General features: G+C 42.3%; 1 protein-coding gene across 2 annotated transcripts in view; it reads right to left on the bottom strand.

Annotated features, from left to right (window-relative positions):
• Positions 1 to 3,444: 3,444 nt before the first annotated feature.
• CREB3L2 (cAMP responsive element binding protein 3 like 2) overlaps positions 3,445 to 21,550 on the bottom strand; it is a 75,617-nt gene continuing 57,511 nt past the window's right edge. For both annotated transcript variants that reach the window (XM_071422463.1, XM_071422462.1), the window contains exons 7-12: positions 21,047 to 21,105; positions 19,863 to 19,931; positions 12,831 to 12,930; positions 11,788 to 11,914; positions 10,954 to 11,179; positions 3,445 to 10,125 (exon numbers count right to left, since the gene is read on the bottom strand). In XM_071422463.1, the coding sequence (XP_071278564.1) occupies positions 10,050 to 10,125; positions 10,954 to 11,179; positions 11,788 to 11,914; positions 12,831 to 12,930; positions 19,863 to 19,931; positions 21,047 to 21,105 (657 nt within the window). In that variant the 3' untranslated portion in view covers positions 3,445 to 10,049. The remainder of the gene's footprint in view (positions 10,126 to 10,953; positions 11,180 to 11,787; positions 11,915 to 12,830; positions 12,931 to 19,862; positions 19,932 to 21,046; positions 21,106 to 21,550) is intronic.

Here is a 21,550-nt window from a genome sequence, read left to right on the forward strand (position 1 = left end):
CACACTGCATGCCATGAATAGCAGGGTGGATGGTGGGAATGATGGAGGAGCTGCAACGAAAGGAGGGATTTCAGCCTTTTGGAGTAAAGCCAAGGGAAGGTTTATTGCATTACTCACATGCCTGTAAAATCCCATTTTGAACACTCCAGTGTGCACAGACTGTGTGCACTGTGGTAAGTTTTATTGTGAGCAGGAGGGACTGAAAATTCTTTTTCTAATAGAAAAGAGATGGATATATGAAAAAGGGGATTGGGGAGGAAAAGGATGAGGCAACCTTACTTATTCAGTGTGCCAGGCTAGCTAGGGAGAAGTCAGTCTACTTTAAATGCTCCATATTCCTTAAGTTCACACAAAATTCATCCCCAGGTTAGCCCCCAACATTCAGCTTTCACGAAAAAAAAATACAAAACATATAAAAATAAATTTATACGCATAGACATGTGTATGCATGTATTTGCATCTCCTCCAATTGTAAATATTTTTTTTAAATGTGACATAAATGGCCAGCTTCTCTTTCCAGATCCAATGTTGATAAATTGGATCCACCCACAACATCATTCCCTTTTGGTCAATGTTTGAAGGTTTAGTAGAGTGCTGCTCATCCATTGGGAAACTGGGGGATGCTGAGGCTCAGCAAGGAGGGACCCACCTCAGCTGAGCAGATCGAACACAGATTTTTATCAAAAAGGTTTTAAAAAGAGGGCTAGCCAGACCCTAAGCATTGCTTTAGACAGAGAAAATGAGACAACCCAACAGTCATGAACTTATTCTTATCTTCCCTTAGCTGTGCCACAGTAAAGACAGGGGCTAGAACTTTTAATTTCCTTCTTACTGGAGAGACAAAAAATAGTAATTTTATACTAATGTATAGAACTCATGCAAATAGAGTGTAAGACTAATTCAATAATGAAAGCATAACCATTTGAAGCCCACAGGGAGGAAACACCAAGAAAATGAGAAATCAAATAAATCACTTTGTCTTTTTGAGGCACAAACTGGAGGGAGACAAGACATGCAAGCATTATTATTCATTAGAAAGGCGATATGCTTTTGTTTCCAATTGCTATCTCCTTTGAATCACCTTGCTTTGCTTAATCTCAGTGTGATTTACAGTGAGGAGGAAGCTACCACTGGCTTTGCAGACCAGGAATCTGAAGCATGGAATAAATAGGGCAAGCCAAATTCACCAGCATGCCACAAGCATGAGGCCCACGTTTCTAAAAAAAATCCTAAAGCAAACAAATCAGGAAAGGGAGCATCAGGAATGAATCTTCCATGAAATACCTTCAAGGGGGGTTAAGTCTGTGCTGCTGTAACACAGGTACAAACAATAGCTAACAGCACAAGGAAAACTTTCTACTTTCTAAAAAATACTTTCTACCCAAACATGCCATGAGAGGCATCAAGAGCTGCATTTGGACATCCTCACTCCTGTGCTGCAACAGGAATCAGCCTGAAAAAGGAGTATCAAAACCCAGCCTTGGATTCAAACAGCAAGATGCTTCTCCAAGAACAGCATGCCCTGGAGGCTGATAGGTAGGGAGGCTGACAGCTCATCACACAGCATTTCCCCATTGTGTGGGGGTTTCTTTTTCAGTCACAGGCTCCCTGCAGCATCACCTGCTGTGTGATGCTTCAAGGGTCACATGGAGATCTGAGGAGATTCTTAACTGATGGCTAATCACAGGCCTGTGTTTTGTTTGCTTGGAGGAACTGAGCTCAGCTAAAGCTAAGCTGAGGGGAACTTTCCCAATCAGTCACAGTCTAACGATTTTCCTCTAAAAATGCTATATATGGCTTGATGCTGCAAACAAGTGCCCTGGATCAATAGTCCTGGCAAGTGAAACTGCCTCTTTGGAAAGCAAGAGGCACACAGGGTAGATCCTTGGAGAAGAGCTTCTTTTTTTTCTTTCCCCACTGCCAATTTCTTTTGCTACTTTAACCTCTTTAGCCCCAAATCAAGGCATTTCTGAAAATCCACATCAGCCAGAGATTTAGTGCAGGCCACAGTGTTCCAATTTCCATGGTATGCTGCCTTCCCCAAACTCTAGAGCAGCCTTCTCTAAGAGGCCTTGGAAAGGATGCACCAAAGCCATCTGTCTCACCCCCATTTTCAGCTAAGCTGGAACTATTCCTTTCATGGCTAGTATTTCCTGTGGAAGATAAATTCTTGGTTGCTGTTCTAGGGATGCATGGTACTCATCTATGAGGCCTCCCTCCCAGTAGAAAACTGGCATAAAACAAATTACTGTATATTTGTGATGCCAGCTCTGCACAGGGTAATTTTCACATTGGCACTAGGCCATCCATGGTCCAGGTCCCTGGATGATCAGCTGTTGTGGTGTTGTGGGTCCCCAGGATGAGGTAAGAGATGAGAATCTGACTCCAAGTTCTCAGAAGGCTGATTCATTATTTTATCATACTATATTAAAGGAAATTATATACTAAAACTATACTAAACTACAGAGAAAAGAATACATCAGAAGGCTAAACAAGAATGATAATAAAAACCTGTGACTGACCAGAGTCCCGACACAGCTGGACTGGGATTGGTCATTAAGTTAAAACAATTCACATGGAACCAATCAAAGATGCACCTGTTGGTAAGCAACCTCCAAACCACATTCCAAGCAATCAGATTATTATGGTTTACATTTCTTTTCTGAGGCTTCTCAGCTTCTCAGGAGAAAAATCCTGGCAAAGGGATTTTCCATAAAATATCATGGTGACAACCAGCAAAGCCGCAGAGTCCCCAGACTGAAAGAATCAGGCATTTCCTTTTCCATGTCTATCAAAGCAGCAGAGGTCAGCTCTGTGCCCTGGCTGGATGCTGGGTTTGGGCTGCAGGGTGTCAGGCTGGGTGCTCACACAGGCAGAACAAATTCCAAATTGCTGCAGAAATCACCCAAATTATCTCAGGGGTGAGGCAGCCTAAGGAAAGGAGCTGAGGCCAGAAGAACCAATCCCAAAAAGCCAAAGCAGAAAGTGCTCTTTTAAGAGTTCACTCCAGTTTGAACAAGCCCAGAGCAGGGAAAGGCCTCACCTTCCAGAGGGCTGTTTGCCCACCCAGGTCAGCCCCAGCCAGCCCTGTCACTCCAGGTGACAGCTCCTCAGTGTCCCTGGGCTGAAGCAATGCCCCCTTAGCATCAGCCCTCCTGCATCCCACTTGTACAGAGAATTTACTGATAATGGGGCTGTAGCACAGTGTTGCACTGAGTGTCATTATCACTGTTAAATGCTGTTGGCCTTCCCTGATTTGCACCCTTACCGAGATATAATTCTCTGCTAACCTCAAAAAGGGAAGGGTAAAACTTCAGTAAAACCCCACATCCTTCCTTTTCTATCACTAAATTACCAGTTACTAAATGGACACATTGCTGGCACACCTGGGAAAGTTGAGGGCCCAGATTTTTTGCAGTCATCAGGAAATCAAACAAGTAGCAATTGCTTTTTTCTACAGAAAATATTTATTTGCAAGAAATGAAAAGCATAACATACTTCACTACATACATATTTAGGCGAAAAAAGCAGGTAGTCTGTTCTCTCACAGAATCAGGCAGATGATTTAAAAAGGAAAAACAGCAATTTCTTTCCACCCAATGGACATGTTTGCAGTGTGAACAATCAGGTGGGACTGTATCCAGATGACAGCACTTGTACAAAAATAGAAAGGTCACTGAACACAGACACAGAGTTAAATAGACATGGCAAAGAATAGAGATATCTGCAGTCAGAAGAGGCCCCAGTGAAGTTTACAGAGGAGTTTTGAGGGAGGAGTGGTGTGCTTTTGCACTGGTATCACTGTCCCTGTCCTCTTAGACAGTTTTAAATGTTTGCACAAACCTATACTGCATTCACATGAACAGAGGGAAAGGCAAACACCAGCTGAAGGGCCCTAGGGGGGTCACAGCAGGGTGACTGCTCTGCACAGCCCAAGGCAATGGAATTGGCCATGGATACTTCTCTTCAAGAGAGCACCAGCAGGTAATTTACCCTTGGAAGGCCTAATGAATCTCAGGGAAATTGGGATGTACTTGCAGCACCCTCAGAGAGGCAACTGCTTCCCCTGGACTGCATCTCACTGTGCCTGAGGGTGGTTAGGGCATCAGTGCTCCCAGGGGCCACCTTTTAAGGCAATTTACACCACTTAAAAAAGAAAATAATAATAAAAAAAGCATTCAAAGCCATAATTCTGCAGACCAAAAATTATACCAGAATATAAAATAATTAGTTTTTTGTACCAAGCCAGAACTGGTCTCTAGAAAGGCCAGACAATCTAGGCACACACACAAAATGACACAGTGCAACAACATTCAGTCGACAATTAATCACAGGACAGTCTTCAGAGCAATTCACACAACAGTTTTACAAGTGCTCAGTGATGTGGAATGTGAACAGGTTTCAGAGAGAAATGCCTGGGCTTTCTGCTGCACCAAGCCCAAAGTGCCCTGTGTGTTCAGGTAGATGCCTTTATTTAGCAACACTTACTACAAGAAGAAAACTCTGGGGTTTTGATACCTTTTGATCATTCACCATGCACATGTGCACAGATGCACACACACACATACACACACACTCATTCTCTAACTGTACAAATGAAGAAAGCAAGATGCCATTATATCACTGAATTAAAGTCTGTTATGGTAAAGTCAGATATGAGCAGAGTTCTGTTTAACAAAATTCAGTACCTGCCTCTGCTTCTCCCTCTCTCTCTTCCACTCCCTTCATTATGGACTGCTAAGGCTCAGAAAGATTTTCACCTGCTGTTCAGAGGGTAAAGTGGGATATAACATAAAGGTCAGGTATGCATAAACAGGACTGCATAGCATTAAAGAGCAAGGGGAACAGGAGTGAACCCAAACCTAGCAGGTAACTAATGAAAGAGACTATCACTGCTGATTTAGGCTATTACTGCTGATTTATGGAATCAAGAACTGGAAGGCTTCCCTGTGATGCAAGGAGTCCCTTTACCTGCCTTTTCTGTAAGACAGGTCTACAAATCCAGCTTTCCCATGTTCTGTTCTCATCTCTTTAGTTGCAGCTCTTGGAGGAAGAATCTGGAGATTGGTTGTAGGGCAGACAAGAGACTACTGCTAATAAAGAATATCCAAACTCCATTCAGCATCAGATCCAAACAGCATCACAAACGAGTTTCCTGCATGATGCACTTTTTCTACACAGAAATTTGATTCATATATATATATATCACACCTTGGTAAAACAGAAAAAGACCTGACATAAAAATGAGAAAACCAAATTGCAATTTCCCTCTCAATTCTAGAGTCTCCAATGGATGCTGATCACCTAAGCAACGCAGTATTAATCAGGACCAACCTTCAACAAATTCTCTGAATGTCCAATCACCAAATTCTCTGAATGCCCAATGTCACCTTATTGGCCATGAGAAAGCTACAAGATGGATTGAATCCTTACATTTTCTTTGTAAAGACCTTACTTAACACAGGCATCAGTTCATTCCCCTTTGCAACCCCCAAAGTTGTCAAACCTTAATGCCAGAAAGTGCAAAGCAGCAACACATCATAGCACTACACTGTTATATAGGCTGGGACAACTTTAGTAGCTACAAAGTACTGACCTATCATTTCACCTTCAGAATACAAAATGTTCCCTTTTTAATTAGTGACTGGAGAAAGAAATATTTTAGTCACCAGAAGTATAAAAATACTCTGTATTCCTCTGTTCTGAGCTGCGTGGGTTTTGAACAATGGCCTCTTGGCATTAGCTGGAATCTAGAGCCCAAATACTCAGTGGAAATCCCTCCCAACGTAGCAATTAGCATCATTCACTCACTTGACCTACATTCTAAAAGTGTCTAGACAGAATTCACCACTGATAGCTGGGAGGGATGGGAGTGGAGAGGTGGGGTGGTTTCTTTAGCAGGGAAAAAAAAAAGTTTTTAGATGAATATTTGGTCTATGTTAGAAGAATCAAGAACACATTAAGATACACTGTTACACACAGAGATGTAAAGGAAGAGGTCCCCTGTCAGTATAAATCAGACCTGCAGCCTCCAAGAGCAGTGTGTGAGAACCATGCTGGTTGTATCAGCTGGGATCTGGCCTAAGAACCTCAGCCTAATCCATCAGTGCTGCTGAAAAATATTGAGTGGTACAGAAGAAATGAAAGAAGTGCAGCAAAGAACTATAAATAGCCTGGGGGGAAAAGAACTGAACACTATCTACACCCTAGTAACAAGGTTAGAAACGTCACATGCCCTGTGATTCAGACTTTTAAAATATACATATATATAAAATAATGCCCTATATTCCTTCATAGCTTATCTCCCTAGAAGCAAAGACCCAGCAGATCTAAACATGCTCTAAAGCTACAGGCCAAAAGGTAAGTTTACTACTGTGTATAAAATTGTGCTGGTGAGCAACATACCCTTACAGCTGAGGACTTTATCACTTAAGTCCTCTACTGGAAATGGAAATTACATAGCACACAAGGCCTTTGCTTCCCCTGTCCGTGCACACACATTTGATTCCACAGCACCAAGTCACTGATGAGCAGAAAAAGCACACTGGCAGAAGGCTAAGGCCTCAAGTAATAGAGCTGAACTGACTAAAAGCACTTATTGGCATCTCCCCTGAATATGCCTCACTACTCCTATGCCCTTAACCCAGAGCACGGGAGCTGCCTCTCCATGTGGTCTGCAGTGCATCAGCATTCCCAGCCCTGCCTGCTGAGGCTGGCAGTGCAATGGCACCTTGTCCTGCCTCTCCTGTCCCCTGCTAGGCACAGAACAGGGGCACAAACTCCCTCTGGAGGCTGTGGGTCCTTGCCACACCACAGCCTGTGAGTAGGTGATGGCAGGGGATTCCTGGGCCCCTGGCAGAGAAACCTGTTGTTTAAGGCCCCTGAAGAAAAATGATCACAAACATAGCAAAGTGAAGCAGAGCTTTTCCTTATTATAAACTAACATGTAATACAATAAATCCCCAAGCAATGTGTGTGCTAGGTCGAGAGATTCCCTAAAGAAGAGTACCTAAAAATAACTTAAAGGAGCATACAAATTAAGATTATAGTACTAGATTATCAAATACTTACAAGAAACCAGAATGGCCATACTGGCTTGGATGGATTAGTACAGAGGCCTGACCCAGACCATGGCCAGTTTCAAATGCTCAGGATGAAAACATCATTGATTATCTTCCAAACAAGATTTGAACCAGTATGCCCAAATAAAACCAAAAAAAGGGGCTAAGTTTTAATGGTGGCCAGTGCAGTAGGCTTCAGAGAGGAGGAGCTATTTTGGTTGTGCAAAATCATGTATCCTGTAAGAGCTGAGAAATAATTCCACTTTGATTTTCACACAGTGAAGCCAGCCAGCTGTATCTGGAATGGGAGGTGATCCATTTAGCTGGCAATGGGCAGGAGCTCAGGCTGCACACTGCAAACTGCAAGGCTGCTAAGTGGTGCTGTGCTTCACACCCTGGGGCCTCTTCTGCAAAACATTCAACCACTTGGTTGCCCTCAAAGGCAGCAAACCAAAGGTGCTCTGGAAAAAAAAGGACCATTTAAGGAATTTTCTAAGCTATGACCTTGCCCACTTATACTGACCAGTTGGGGTCAATCCCAGCTTTCTCCTGTCACTTTGCTGACCTCAAGTGGCTGAGCAATGAAGCCACCCCTTGTGGCACTCACAAGTGATCACTGTCTTAAACCATTAAAAAAATACAGAAGTTGTTAATGGATACTGGAATGATGCAGAGAACCCAGCAGGATCACTGTGAAGGGAAACAGATGACCCATGCCAAGATGGGAACACTTGCAAAGCAGACTACAACAGCATTTCTCCTCTCATTTTTTTGTCACCTCAGGCAAAATAATAAGGCACTTGGGTAGAAGAATAGGGCATTACCTAGGAGAGCCAATCTGCACACCAGAATGAGCCCATGGAGTCAGGCACTTGTTTCACTGTCACTGACGTGAAACACCCTCTTAAAATGGCACAGGGAGGACTGATCCACAGTCCTCTCCAATTCACCAAATCCCTCCCATTCATTTCACTGGATTTTGAGTCAGGCCTGAGGGTGACAAATAGGATGCTGAAGGAAGAAAGTCTAAGGAGAATGAAGAACAAGGAAGGAGCTGGTGCGACAGCTGCTGTAATAAAATATAAATTCAATATTTTACAAAATAGAATAGCTGCAAGAAATATCTACTGTACATAGTAAAAAATTATTTGTAAGGCTAGGTTAGTTTTTCCCTTATTTAACATTAGGAAAAAAATTAAAAGAAAAAAAGAGCTTCAAAATCCTTTTTTTTTTTTTAATTGACTTCTTCTGGTAAACTGTTAAGTAGCTCTGCTAGCCTGCTGAATTAGGATTTTCACATTAGATCCATCCTCAATGGAGCAGGAGTGCCCTTCTGTAGGAACCAGATAAAACCCTGCTCAAATTCTGGACTGAGTTCAACGATGCCCCTGCAAGGACAAACTGCAAGAAGCACAGCTCAGGCAAAGGCATGACCAGGGTAGTGAGAGAGAGAGAGGGCACATGAAGACAACACCATGGGACAAGAGGGAAACAAAGCATGGAGAAGAAGACTGGAACCAGGACCAGACCAGAATGCTGCTCTTGGCTTTCTCAGTGAGCCTGGCAGTCACTTCACCCCCTCATGTGCTCATCTCATTCCTCTTTTGACAGGTCTCCTGCCCATGTAATCAGCTCCTCAGGTCAGAGGCTGCCTTGGCAAACACTTGATACAGGATCCACCACCTCTAGGCATGGGCTGGCCTATCTGTACCCAAAGCAGCTGGTCTCAGATCACACCTCTGGAAAAGCAGGTAAGAGGAAAACAAGACACCTGGCTTTATTTTAGGACAACTCAAGCTTAAGGGGAGGAAATGGGCATTCAGTGATGTCTGTCTGTCCAATTTCAGGGTCTGCCCAGATCACTTGCAGGGTTAGGAAAGCTCAGTTCTCTTCACTGCAACTACCTGAACAGAATGTTTCAAAGCTAATAAATACTATTTACAACAGTAACAGGAAGATGGCAAGGAAAGGAAAACACAAGACAATCTGAGACCGGGTCTACACAAGAATTTTCATCAACCAGCTAGAAGCCAATAAATTAAATCCATACAGTCCTCTCAGGAGGCACTTCTGGTTTAAGCCTTACATTGATTTAGTTTGTTGGGAAGGAACTGACTTAAGCTAAATAGATTAGCCTTAAGCAGACTAAAGGGCATCCATCTAAAATATTGCATAAATGTAACAAAACCTGCTTTCTAAACAGATTTAGTTAAACTAGTGTAATTCTCCCACACAGTGTGTGGTAAGACAGTGACTATCTTTGCTTAATTTCTCAAGGGTGGAAGCAGGGAAGCCCACTAGGACTGCATTCAATGCACAGAGAAACCTACCCTGCTAAGTAATGAAGAGACTGGAGGGGAGAAGAAAAAGAGCATGGGGAGGACAATTCAGCAGCACCATGGACCAGCCCTCTCCTGCCTGTGCTGTGAACTCAGCAGTGCCAGGGCCCTTTCTTGTCCCCTCAGCAGCAGGCTGCACATGTGCTTCTCTATCCCCCCAAAAGGCTCTAGGGCTGTAGACCAGCAGGCACAGAGCTGTGGTGAGACTCTAAGCACCATCATGCTGCATCTCCTCTCTCTCTCCATTACCTTCTCCCAAGAAAACCATCACCCACATGCTCCCATTGGTTTTGCACAATTCACCCTTCTCCAGAATGTCTTTGTGCTCAGATCAGGCTGTGTGCATTTACAGGCACACACACCCACCAGTCACTGGCACACTGCTGGCATCATCTGCCATCATAATTCAGTGCTGCCCTTGCAGTGTTAGACAGGAAAGGGATAAAAGCAGAGACAGGGACTGTGTGTGACGTGAGGAAGGGAGTTACAAAGACAAGAGATCCCATCTGTAGTCACAGCCTCATCAGTCAATGCAGAAGTTGAACTCCCTCTCTTTTGTACTTTGGTTCACTGAGGATGACAAGTCAGGGGAACTTTGGTTGAAAATATGTGGGAAGGAGGGAAGTCAAGAAGTCACTCTTTTTTATTTTTAAGACGTGGCATTGACTCTTCTGTCTATTTCAATTATCTTCAGTGTTTCATTTCCTTCTAGTTCCGAGTTGACTCTGTAGGGAACAAAAAAACAGAGGTTAATGCGAACAGTAAGTTTTTTAAGCACATATCCTGCTTGATTTGGCTAATGCTAAAGAGCCAAATTCAGTATTTCCCAGCTAGGTATTTGTCAGTTAGCTAAGTCTGGTAACATACTGAATTATACTGAAGTAGTCATCTCTTTGGTTCTATGCAAGCAAAGGGGCAGCAGATGAAAGCACATATATTTAAACCGGTGACTCTCTTTTCAGAGGCCTGAAAAACTTACATTTATGCTAAAAAAAAAAAGCAAACAAAAAAAAAAATGCCTTACATTTATGCTAAAAGTGAGGGAACTCAGTGTGGGAACTTAAGTAGTCAGATAATTGTAGATGTCTGTCTCTTGAGACTGAGTCCTGCAAACTTTCAGCAGTAATGCTTTAGTAAAATCACTGCTGTGAGAAACTCCAGCTCTTCATGCCCTAACCTCATTGAAATTCCAGTGAATCACAACCTCACACTTCCATACAACTGCCAAAAGCTTATTCCTTTGGGAAGCACAGAAGAAAGTGCTTTAAAGAAGGGGGCAGGCCCATCTAACAGGCTTACAGGGGTTAGGTTTCTGGCAGAAGCACCAAGTTTGGTAGCTGTATTACTACAATTATGATGCAAACAGTTCTCCAGAGCAACAGTGACTTTGCCTACAGGCTGTCCAGATAAAAGCCAAACTCTTACTTCATATAAGTAAGCTTAGCTGAGCTTACTTACAGCATAGCTGAGCTGCTAGCCTAACCTGTGTCCTTCAGGCATGAACAAGAGTGACACAGAACACCCGTGTGACAAGCAGCCTACCCTGCACTCACCTGTGCTGCTGCAGGCCCAGCAGCACTGATTTCTCTAGCCTTGTCTCGTTGGCTATTGTGACCTGCATGATTTCATCCTGCTGTGTCCCTGGCACAGCTTCCAGGGACAGTGCTGTGAACTTGGAGGTGTCTGTTTGTCTGTCACTGCGATCTGCGAAGGAGATCGGGCTGGATGGCTCCTCCAGCTGTTGAGGCTCTTCATAAATTAGGAGGCTCCTTGACCTCACTGCATACAAAGACAGAAGGCAAAATGAGAACAACCTGGTCATTTCAGGAAATGGAAACTGTTAAGGCAGAGCCAAAGCTGCAAAGGCCTTTTCTTTTCATAGTGATTAACTGGCAATTTGAGAGCTGAAGAAAAAAACCACAGGAATGGTCTTGGTAGGTATCAAAAAGCCCTAAATTATTCAGAAAACAAGAACAAAATTAAACAATAACTTTGATAATATATTGGTTCATTATGGTTATGTAATACTAACAGCAAAGAAATAATTTGTGCATTTTAACAGTATGAACATCTGCTACCGAGTAGAAACCCTGCTACCCTTCACAGACCACTAACTTTAGTTCTTCAAACAGAAGCAAAAAATTCTTTAAACAGAAGTACCAAGCAGGCTAGTGGGGAAGATATTTTGCTCATTTTTATGAAGTCTGCTGCCATCAGCATAGTTTGCCAAGCTATCCTTCTTAGAAAAAACAGGTATATATTAAAAAATGGCCATTTAAGGAGCAGAAATGCAAGAGGTGCTTGAGAAGGGGGCTGGGAATGGGTGTGGAAAACAAGTGCTTAAATACAACCAAGCAAAGAGCAAGACTGGAATAGCTGTCACTTACCAATGGAATCTGTGTAGGACTCTGGTGAGGAATGCTGCCTGGGCAACACCATCTTTGTAGCAGAAGGATATGGCCCATAGCTCTGAGAGAAGCTGCCAAAAACTACTGCAAAGCACAGCACCACCATCTGGCAAAGGGAGGAGGCAGGAGAGGTGAGTGCACTTGACCCACATGCGCACATGAGAACAGATACTTTATCAAAACAAACCATTTGGGGCCATCCTCACCACTGCACACCTACCAAAGGCACCTACACAATAACAGTTCAGTGCTTCAAAGGGCACATCTCAAAACTGGGGTTTGTTTTCAATGTCTGCGCCAGTCTGACCAGCTGCCTTTTCTACTCACAAAGCTGAAATGCAGATAAAGCTGCCATGTGTGTTTTACAGGCACTGCTGAGGATTTCCAAAGTTATTTCTGCTGCTGGCCCCAGTCTTGCTTCCAAGTGACAGTGAAGCTAGACTGGGAGAACAGCTTATGCCTTGTAAATTATTTCCATCAATTTACAGCACTTTGGGTATAAAGGGAACTTGATAGCTGAGTGTAAGGAGGGAAAAGCAAATGTTTCATTCTACTCATTTTCTTATCTTGACTACTACTACTACCGAAATAGGACAGAGGTAGATTTACAGCCTCAGTCATATTTTGATTTGGTTGAGCAAGTTTATTTTTATTAGTATCAAAAGTACGAGCCTCAAAGGTCACCCTCATTTTCATTTTACAACTCTAGACACCATTTCCACCATATAATACTGCAGGAAATAATAAAGTGGGTCCCTTGGAAGAGCATTGCTCCTTCTTTCATCACTGCAGCACCCAACCAAAAGCAGAGGCCCAGTCTCCTCCAGAACTCAGTACCTCCCCACAATCATTAATCTTCATCAGTCACAAGTCTCACCTCCCTCAAAATTATGAAAAAGAGTTAAATCATGAAAAGGAGCTCCCTAAGCTGCAAATTTGCCATTGAGAGGCTTTGCAGAACAAGAGATGTGCCTTGAGAGAGATTCTCCTTCCCTCAGAATTCCAGCCTTAGGAATACTCACCATAAGACAGGTCCCTGTTTGTGTGCTAGCTGCCTTACACGAGCGGGACACTTTGCCAGCAACCATGGCTTGGAGCCTCTGCAACTGCTGCAGAAGCGTTCTGGAAAGCAAAGATAACAAACAAGCATCAGACACACTCACCTGGCTTGTTGGTTAAATGGATTTTTGTTCCAAATTCCACACATGGCAATAATACAGCATTTAGGATAAGGTAGAGATAATTAAAGTCTTCTTAAAATCACTAGCCAGGAGTGTTTTTAATTTTACAAAGTTTTTATATGTTATAGCACTGAAATGTTCAAGATTTTTTGCTTTTCCCTCAGCTTATGTCCCTGAACAATTACTTCTTTAGTACTTTCAGTAAGTTTTTATAAATAAAAATTGTATTTTCAGTGTTTCTATACAAAATGGCACATTAACAACTGAAACTGCTCTGCATGCAAGTGACAAGCTGCATATATAACCTGACTCTATGTCATGAATTCAGCTGGAGTTTTGCCATTATTTTTAAAGATGCAAAATCAAGCTTATAACTGCTTAGTTAGTTTTAAAAACCTTCAACTTCTCTAGTCAGTTATCTAGTTGGTTATCAAAAGCCCCTTTTCCCAAAATCTTACTGTTTGGTTGTTTAGAACACATGCTGGCTGACTTTTAAAGAGAAGAACTTAAAACCAGACATAGGCACAGACTTCACTTCTCACATTCACTTATTAAATCAAACACTTTAATGCTATTTGTTAAATCCTGCAGAGTTGACAACAATTGCAGATGCTTCAAGTGGGTACTCTGTGTCTTTGACAATCCTCTTGTGGCTAGATTCAACAGTCCCAGACCAGAACAACCTTTCTGACTGGTTTTTGTTTTGTTTGGTTTTGCTTTTTCTGCTGTAGCATCAATTACTACAGTCAGAACACAAAGTATGATTGGTACAGGATTTTCACATAACTCTTTTTAACAATCTATTAGCAACCCAAACGCCTGTCCTCAACACAAATATAGTATAATTTTGTATCAAGATGCTAAATTTTCTATTTGTTCCCAAGTTTACTTTTCACTTCTCCTGTAAGTTTCACAATCTACTGTGGAGGATACCCCACAGAAACTCCAGGCAGTTTTGGAGGCTGTTATGTCAAAAGCTAAAGCAAGAGGCAAGGTCAGGATGTCAGAGAAAATAGAAAGAGTATTTTAAGACCAAACTGGCTAAAAGCTAATTGTGGGACAGACCCAGAGGTGCCTTCACAGCTCAATATACACTGGTCTGCCTATTTTCATAGATTTTTTTAATCATCAATGCTCATTGCTAATTAGGGTTTAATGAATTCAAGGACTTCAGGAATACATTCTGAAACGAGCACAAGGCATTCTCACAGCACAGATTTATCTGGGCCAGCAGATCCTTCTCAACTTGTTAAGAAAGGATATCTTGAATGCTCTTGAGAGCATGGCTTACTCTGCAACTCAGTATTTTAAAAAGAGAGCAATATGCCCACTACAATCCTTTATTCAGTAATACAGAGACCACAGGCAAATTAAGAGATACAAACAGTGTCCCCCACCTAAATGAGACCATCCTAACTCCCTGCTCCCTTTGGCATCTCTCCCCAGTTCCTCCTGACATCCACTGCATGGCACAGGGTTCACCAGACCTGTGCACATCATTTCCTGGCACAGAACACCTTGCCCACAGTATTCCCACCACGTGCCACCAGCTGGGTTAGACAGCAATGCCCTTCCAACCCTGAACTTTCTGTGCTATTTTGGAACAGTAAATCTTTCCCCCATTTCAGGCCTGACTCACTAGAGGAAGGAGCTCTCCTTCTCCTCCTCCTCCTCCTCAGCTTGGGGGCTGGCAGCAGCAGCAGCAGCCTTGAAATGCTGATCATTCCTGCCACTTTTTGTGGAGGCGTCAGTGAGAAAACAGCTAATGGCTGGTGAGGAAATCAACAGAGAAGAGGCAATTCTCCTCAGTTTGTTCATCTCTGCCTTTTCATGCTCAGTTTAAAAAACCTGTTGGGCAGAGTGGGCCCAGAGAGCTGATTACAAAACAGTCTCTTTGGAAAGTGTAATTAGGCAGGTATTCTGAGGTCTTCTATAGACAGAGGAAGATTCATCCTCCACCTTATTTACCAAATACCTTCACATAAAATGTCTTTCTTCCCCCAGTCATTTATCTGTTTGAGCAGAGCTACTGTTTCCTCCTCAACAGACAAGGACTCAGTGTTTGGAGCTGACAGGATACAGGTGCATTTGCAAACTGTGAGCAAGAACTGAGGCAAGAACAAGAAACAAGTTTGATCAGAGATGACATCAGTTTATCCTGCCACTGCCAAAATGAGACACACCTTGGGGCATTTATTCTCTGTTTGAATCTGGAATGGTGGAAGACTGGATTCTGAGGTCAAAAGATTTCCATGCAAAAGCTTGTGACTGGACAGCTGCAAGGGTTATCTGGACCAGGAGAGACAAACAAAAGGAGCAGATCTCTGATGCTCCCTCTAAATACCAGTAGAAAGGCCACAAATGCTTTTAGTGGAATACACTGCCTATGGGTAAGTCCTAACAGGAGAAAATGCAATGCCAAGACAGCATGCTAAGGGGGTTTGCACCCACAGGGATTATTTTCACTGTGTCTGACACATTTCCCAGGGATATTCAATTAGAGGGTCAATTCTGTAGGAGGTGTGAGTGTGCTTTCACGCTTTTCCCTGCCAATGGAAGCACCTCATAGGAAAGCTGTAAAGTGCCTGAAGACTCCTGCACTTCCTTCTACATGCTGCCAGCAAACTCAGTCTGTCAGTGATGGCTTGGTTTTGGTGCATATTCACAAATATTCATTTTCAGAAGAGGCCTTTTCACTACCAAAGTATGGAGCAAGTCAAGCCTTCTCCTCTGCTTCCAGTGATACTTTAATTAAGGAGAGAAAACTTGTCACTACAGAAGCACCTGGGAGACTTCCTCAAGTCAGTATTTCTGTTTAAAATCCAACATTGATGCAAACAAACAAAAAAACAACCAAACCACATCTTCTAGGGGACACCAAACACTTTATCCTAATCAAAGCTTTTAGAGGATTATTCCTATTGTGTGAGGAACAAAACCCAATTCTGATAAGGAGAGAGACAAAAATATTCTGTCTTTTAATTCTACACAGAGATTCTTCTCTGTCTGTCCCATTTGTAGCAAAGGGGACAAACCCCAAAGTTTTAACTAAAAGACCACTTAAATCCACAATCTTCCCTCATTTGAATTACAAAGAAAATCTCCACTAATTTTTTCATAAAAGATGTTTCAGCATAAAAGCCTAGTAAGTAAGTAAGTAAGGAGTTACTCCAGGGCTGCCAAGCTTTGTCAACTATTGCAAGGGTGGCCTGAAATTAGGTGCAATATATCTCATTGCAACTTAAACCTAGATCCTTTACTCCTTGAAAACAATTTGCTAAAATGACTTTATCAGTCTCAAATGAATGAACACCCAATCAAATCAGTGAAGTCTGGCAGCTTTGGTGCTGATAAACCCTTGGTGGGTCAGAGTGATGTGCAACTTGATCTTTAGGTGACTGGGAGTTGAAGGAATGGAAGAATATCCTATTTTTATTTACAAGGCATTGCCTTTAAGGTGCTTGTTAGTGCAGATCTACACAGCTGGCTGCTGTTACTCCATGGGAGCAACTCTGGCAGCCACTTGCATTCACTGTCCACGGGTGACACTCTCATGCACTGGATCCTATGTCTATCATTTCTCCAGGAAAAGAGACCATCAAGGTACTTACAAATACAGAATCAACAAAAGTGAGAAGCAAAAGCACTTTTCAACACATGATACCCAGCACCAGATGTTTCAAAATTGTATTTAAGCCCAAACAGACTCCCAGAGAGACCATGCTGGTGTCAGAGAGTGTTCACAACCCTCTGGATCACTGGCAGGTTCTGCCTTTGGTCTCAGTGCCAAAATATGAGTGGGACAAGCCTTCTTGGTGACTGGGACAACTTACTTCAATACCCAGCCCCAGCTTCTTCTCCCACCCTTTGCTTTCTGAGAGAGCAGCGTCCCACATGCTTAGATGCTACTCAAACCAGTGGCTCACTTGTGGCTATAAGACAAAACAGGTAAGCATGGAATAATGGGCTTCCTTAGTTTTGAGAAAACTGCCTAGGAAGGAACTTGGATGGGTTTCTTTTAAGGGATTGAGTCACACAAATGAGGAGAGGTAACATATGCTACTGTTCTAATACTAAAGCTGACAAAAATGCTGCACTCACCCACTCAGAGTAATGAGAATTAAAAACTCTGGCATCTTGATCCCCAGCCTCCTGCCTTGTCTTTTAAGATGTGTGAATGCCAAGGGAGATGCTCCTGGATGCAATTTTTTTGACCACAACCACACCTTTGACATTACAACTTTTCAAACCCAGATTTTCAGGCTAAGGCTGTCTTTCAAGGAAGAATTTTCTGAATTTTTTTCATGTTACTGAGAGTAACGAAGGAAAACTTTTATCAGAAAAAAATTCTCGTGTTTCCATGGTTTGGAGCCAGATTTTGAAATGCAAGCAGGGTTTCCCTGAAGTCTTAGGTATGTATCTATGCAAATGTTTTCTATATATAGATTAACATACTCTTAAAATCTGATTGCACATACTGAAAGGAAACTGCTGTTCAATAGTTGTATGTTTTGGAAATTGCTCTTCAGTTCCTCTCAATCCAGCCAGACTACACAAACATGATAGTGACTGACAGTAATACATGTTCATTAACTTTTAGGTAGGCAACTATAGCCCAAGTTTTCAACAAGGTAAAAATCCAACTTTGTCTACATCTACAGTTGAAAGCATTGTTTTAACACATAATCTTATTCTCCTGGTATCTTTCTTCCACTCTTACAGTCCTTCACAATGGGAGAACAGCTTTGATGTTTGTAGATCTAATTTTAGATAATATGTTCAATAATGTCTTCATTTTTTACTGAAATGAATACTCAAAGTTACACCTAAAGTCAACTAGGGCTTTGCTTTGGGCATATTAAATAAGATACATGTGTGCATAACTGTGCTAGGTACTTTGAGAAATAAAGTCCTAAACATATAAAATCAGGTATCTGACACACCAAACTGACACTAAATAATTTTGACCACCACTGCTCCAAAGTTAGATTCCTGACTGTATGTAGGAGATGAAAGTTCCAGCTATAGGATGCTGTGAAGACAAGTTCTGAAACATGTGAACAGTTTCTGGATGTCATGCCAAAGCTCTGTGCAAATACCAATGAGGAAATGAGACATTTTGCATTCACTGTAGGATGTGGATCATGTACATTAAACCAGGGCCTGGAACCATCCTCTGAATGAGACAGTTGCACAATTATACAGTAAAGAGGAAAAGTGGCTTTTTGGAATTAAGGTGAAAAACTCTATAATATGATATGTTACAAAACTGAGGTTTGATGAAAGCAGGCACTTTAACAAATTTCTCAGTATTTCACACATAAGCCTTAGCAGATTTTAGACACAGTTGATATCTAAATAGCCAAAACAGCATTGCCATGAGTTACAAGAATTTCTGTGCAGAAGGATGAACATCTGCTTCTCTGCATGAGATTACAGATCAATATCAATGCTATTGCAGAGGGAAGGAAACAATGCAACTCATCCCACATGGGGAAAGTATGAAGGATTTGGAGATCATATCACTTACCTAAAACTTTTTAGAGCATTTAGCATGAAAGAATTAAGATAATCAAATAGTAGGTAAGATGCCAAAGCTCCTTTTTGAAAGGATAGACAACAAAGCTTGAGTGAATCCTCAACAGCATAGAAATGAAAACAACAAGCCAAATTTATTTTAACTGGGGAGAACAACTCCAGGGTTGATAACATGTTGCCCCAAGGGGATAATCTACAGCTGCAGCTTTTCTTAAGAGAAATTGGCTTCAGTACCTTCTGGGACAGATTCTGGGTGGGACATCTCTACCCCACACCTACAGAATAGTTGCTGGTTTTTTTGTGTCAAACCCTGGAGGACGATATAAGAGGCACAGAAATGGCTTGGCTCTCTTCAAGCAAGCAGCAGATGTCTTTATGCATGAGCAGTGTGTGGGAGACACTCTGCAGCAAGTCACAGTGCTACAGGGTCTGGCTTCATGAAATCAGAGATAGGATCCAGAGATTAGAAACAACACATGCCACTCAATTAGCAATGCACTGGCTGCCAGATCAGCTCTAGGGCCATTTTCCATTTTCTTATCTTCAAAACCCAGCTTCCCCCCACACATCAGTGTCACCATCATGCTCCTTGGTAATATTCAGCCACCACTGCAAATGCCTCTAACTGGGAAGTGTTGAGGGTGGGCTCATCTGGTTCCTACTCACTGGAATTTGCCACTGAGCATAAGCCAGGATTGACACTGCGCTCTCTCAGCTAACATCAAATTAAAAGCTTAGCTATTCAACATCTTCTGCCATGTGTCCTTTGAAAAAGCCACCACTGAGTCACCCATTTTTTCAGAAATGAAGAAGCAAGAAGATGGTTTTCCCCTCCAAATGAAGGAAATTCTGGGGTGTGAGATAGTTAGAAGGGTGCACAATAATTGCAATGACATCTAGTAGTGCATAAGGAAGTAATAATGACTTTTGAGTTTCAGCACTGTTAATTCTGGAAGTGTCATGTCTCAAATTAAGGCTTCCTGGCAAAATTCACTAAATAAAGACAATTGGGAGAGCTAGACTGTAGGCTTTTTTGTTTTGTTTTGTATTGCTAATTACATTCCCTTGGACAGTGGAGGAACTCAGAGAAGAGTGCTAAAAGGTTTCTCAAGCACACCACAGGCTGGGGAGGCAGTTTTAAGACATGACATCAAAACCTCCATGCTTTACATCCCACTGCAGTCACAATAACTGGCATTCCACATCTTTCTCTGACATGAACCCTCTCAGACACAGCTATTGTTCACACCTCAGTTGATCTCTTAACCTCCAGATTTTCACTTTGCATGGTGGTATCCCACTACCAAGTTCTGTTTGATGATATCCATACCTTACCTGTTAGTGTTCTCCAGGACTTCAACCTTCTTACGCAGCTCACTGTTTTCATTTGAGCAGGTCTCAACTCTGGAGACAGCACAATGAAAGAGAAATATAAAAACATCAGTTATTTATTCAAGTGATTGTAAAACAAGCCAAACTTGCTTTCACTGAGAGCTCCATGATCTTGCCTGCATTTTAAGAAACAATTACACCAATGAACCTTAGTCGTAATATTTAATCACACTTTGTAGCATGAAACACAAAGCAAAAGTTGCATTAGCTGTCTGGCAAATGCCATGCTTCTGAAATCAGAGCCTCAAATTTCAAGTTTATGAGGGCTAATAAGCCACAAGATTAAGTACAGTGCTCAAGACTGTCCCAAGATACTACTCATTTCCAAACCACCCCTGAAATCCCCAAACTAAAGGACTTTGTCATACAACATGTAAGAGGTCCAAGTAAAATATGTGACTCCTAGGAAAACAAATAGAACCATCCTGAATAGCTTCAAGAAGAAAAAAGGGAAAAGAAAATATCCTTGATATCTGGTATGCATGAGGTGGAATTTCAGAAGAGTAACTCTGAGGAAGCAAGGCAGAGCTATAAAGAGACAAGAAAAAAATGGAAATTACATCAAGGATATCACCAAAGATGGTACAAGAGTTTTAACAGAACCATCTGGTGAATTGCATAAGAGTAATACTAGAATATTCATCTCCTGGAAGAGAGATTAATTTGGGATATAAATCACTAACTGGGGGTTGGGTCCTGCTTGCTAAGGGAAGCATGCTATTTTCCCGAGTCCTGCTTATTTTCCCAGGCAGTCCTGACTCACCCACTTCCTATTTCTGTTTTCATCTGCACTGGAAGACAGAGTTCACTCGCTCTGGATCCATCTTTCCCTGAACACTGCCTGTCCACTGGCCAACACAGTCGCCTGAGGTGAAGGCCAATGCAGCTGGGTCTTGCCTAATTTAAGGCGTGAAGTGTTTGCTGGCACATTAGCGACCCGCTGCAGGCAGGCACGGTCCTGACCCCGACAAGCAGCTGCCAGGAGCAGGGCCTTTTCTCAGTCACTGCCACGAGATGGCAGCTGGCACTCTGTGCATGGAACTGTCCCAGCAGCCACAGCTGGATCCCTTCCCAGTCCCACAGCTAGTGCTATTGGCCTGCTTGAAACAGGAAGGAGGCTGGCTTACTTTTTTTCCAGACTGTCCATGTATTCTTTCTTTTTTCTTCTACTTTCCTGGGCAGAGATCTAAGGAAAAAGGATGAAAAACACCAAATATTTGCAGAGAAAACAAAAGCATCAGAGACAAATTAATAAACTGGTAAAAAGCCCCAGTGTTATTGGATTCAAGCATCTGTCTTGTTCTCATTTCTATTCCTGGCAAGCAAAGCACTGACTTGATCTATTTCCACATTCTGAAGCAAGGCTCCTCCTTTCAATCACACAAAAAAAGATCATCCCCTGCTAACTTTAAAAAAGAAATCAGATTCATCTGGAGAGAATATCCCAGGACAAATACCAAAAGATGATCTCAGGATGATGTCCTGCATCCAGGACAGAAAAAGCCCATGAATGTATTAGAAAGCAGCTTTGCAGACAAGGACATGGGGTCCTGATGAACAAGTCAAACAACTGTCAGCAGTGTGCCCCTGTTGGAAAAGCAGCCAGCCAAACGTGGGTCTGCATCAAGGAA

This window comes from Agelaius tricolor, unplaced genomic scaffold, assembly GCF_023055355.1.
Source record: "Agelaius tricolor isolate 1412-34295 unplaced genomic scaffold, bAgeTri1.0.p SCAF_3, whole genome shotgun sequence".
NCBI classification, from domain to species: Eukaryota; Metazoa; Chordata; class Aves; order Passeriformes; family Icteridae; genus Agelaius; species Agelaius tricolor.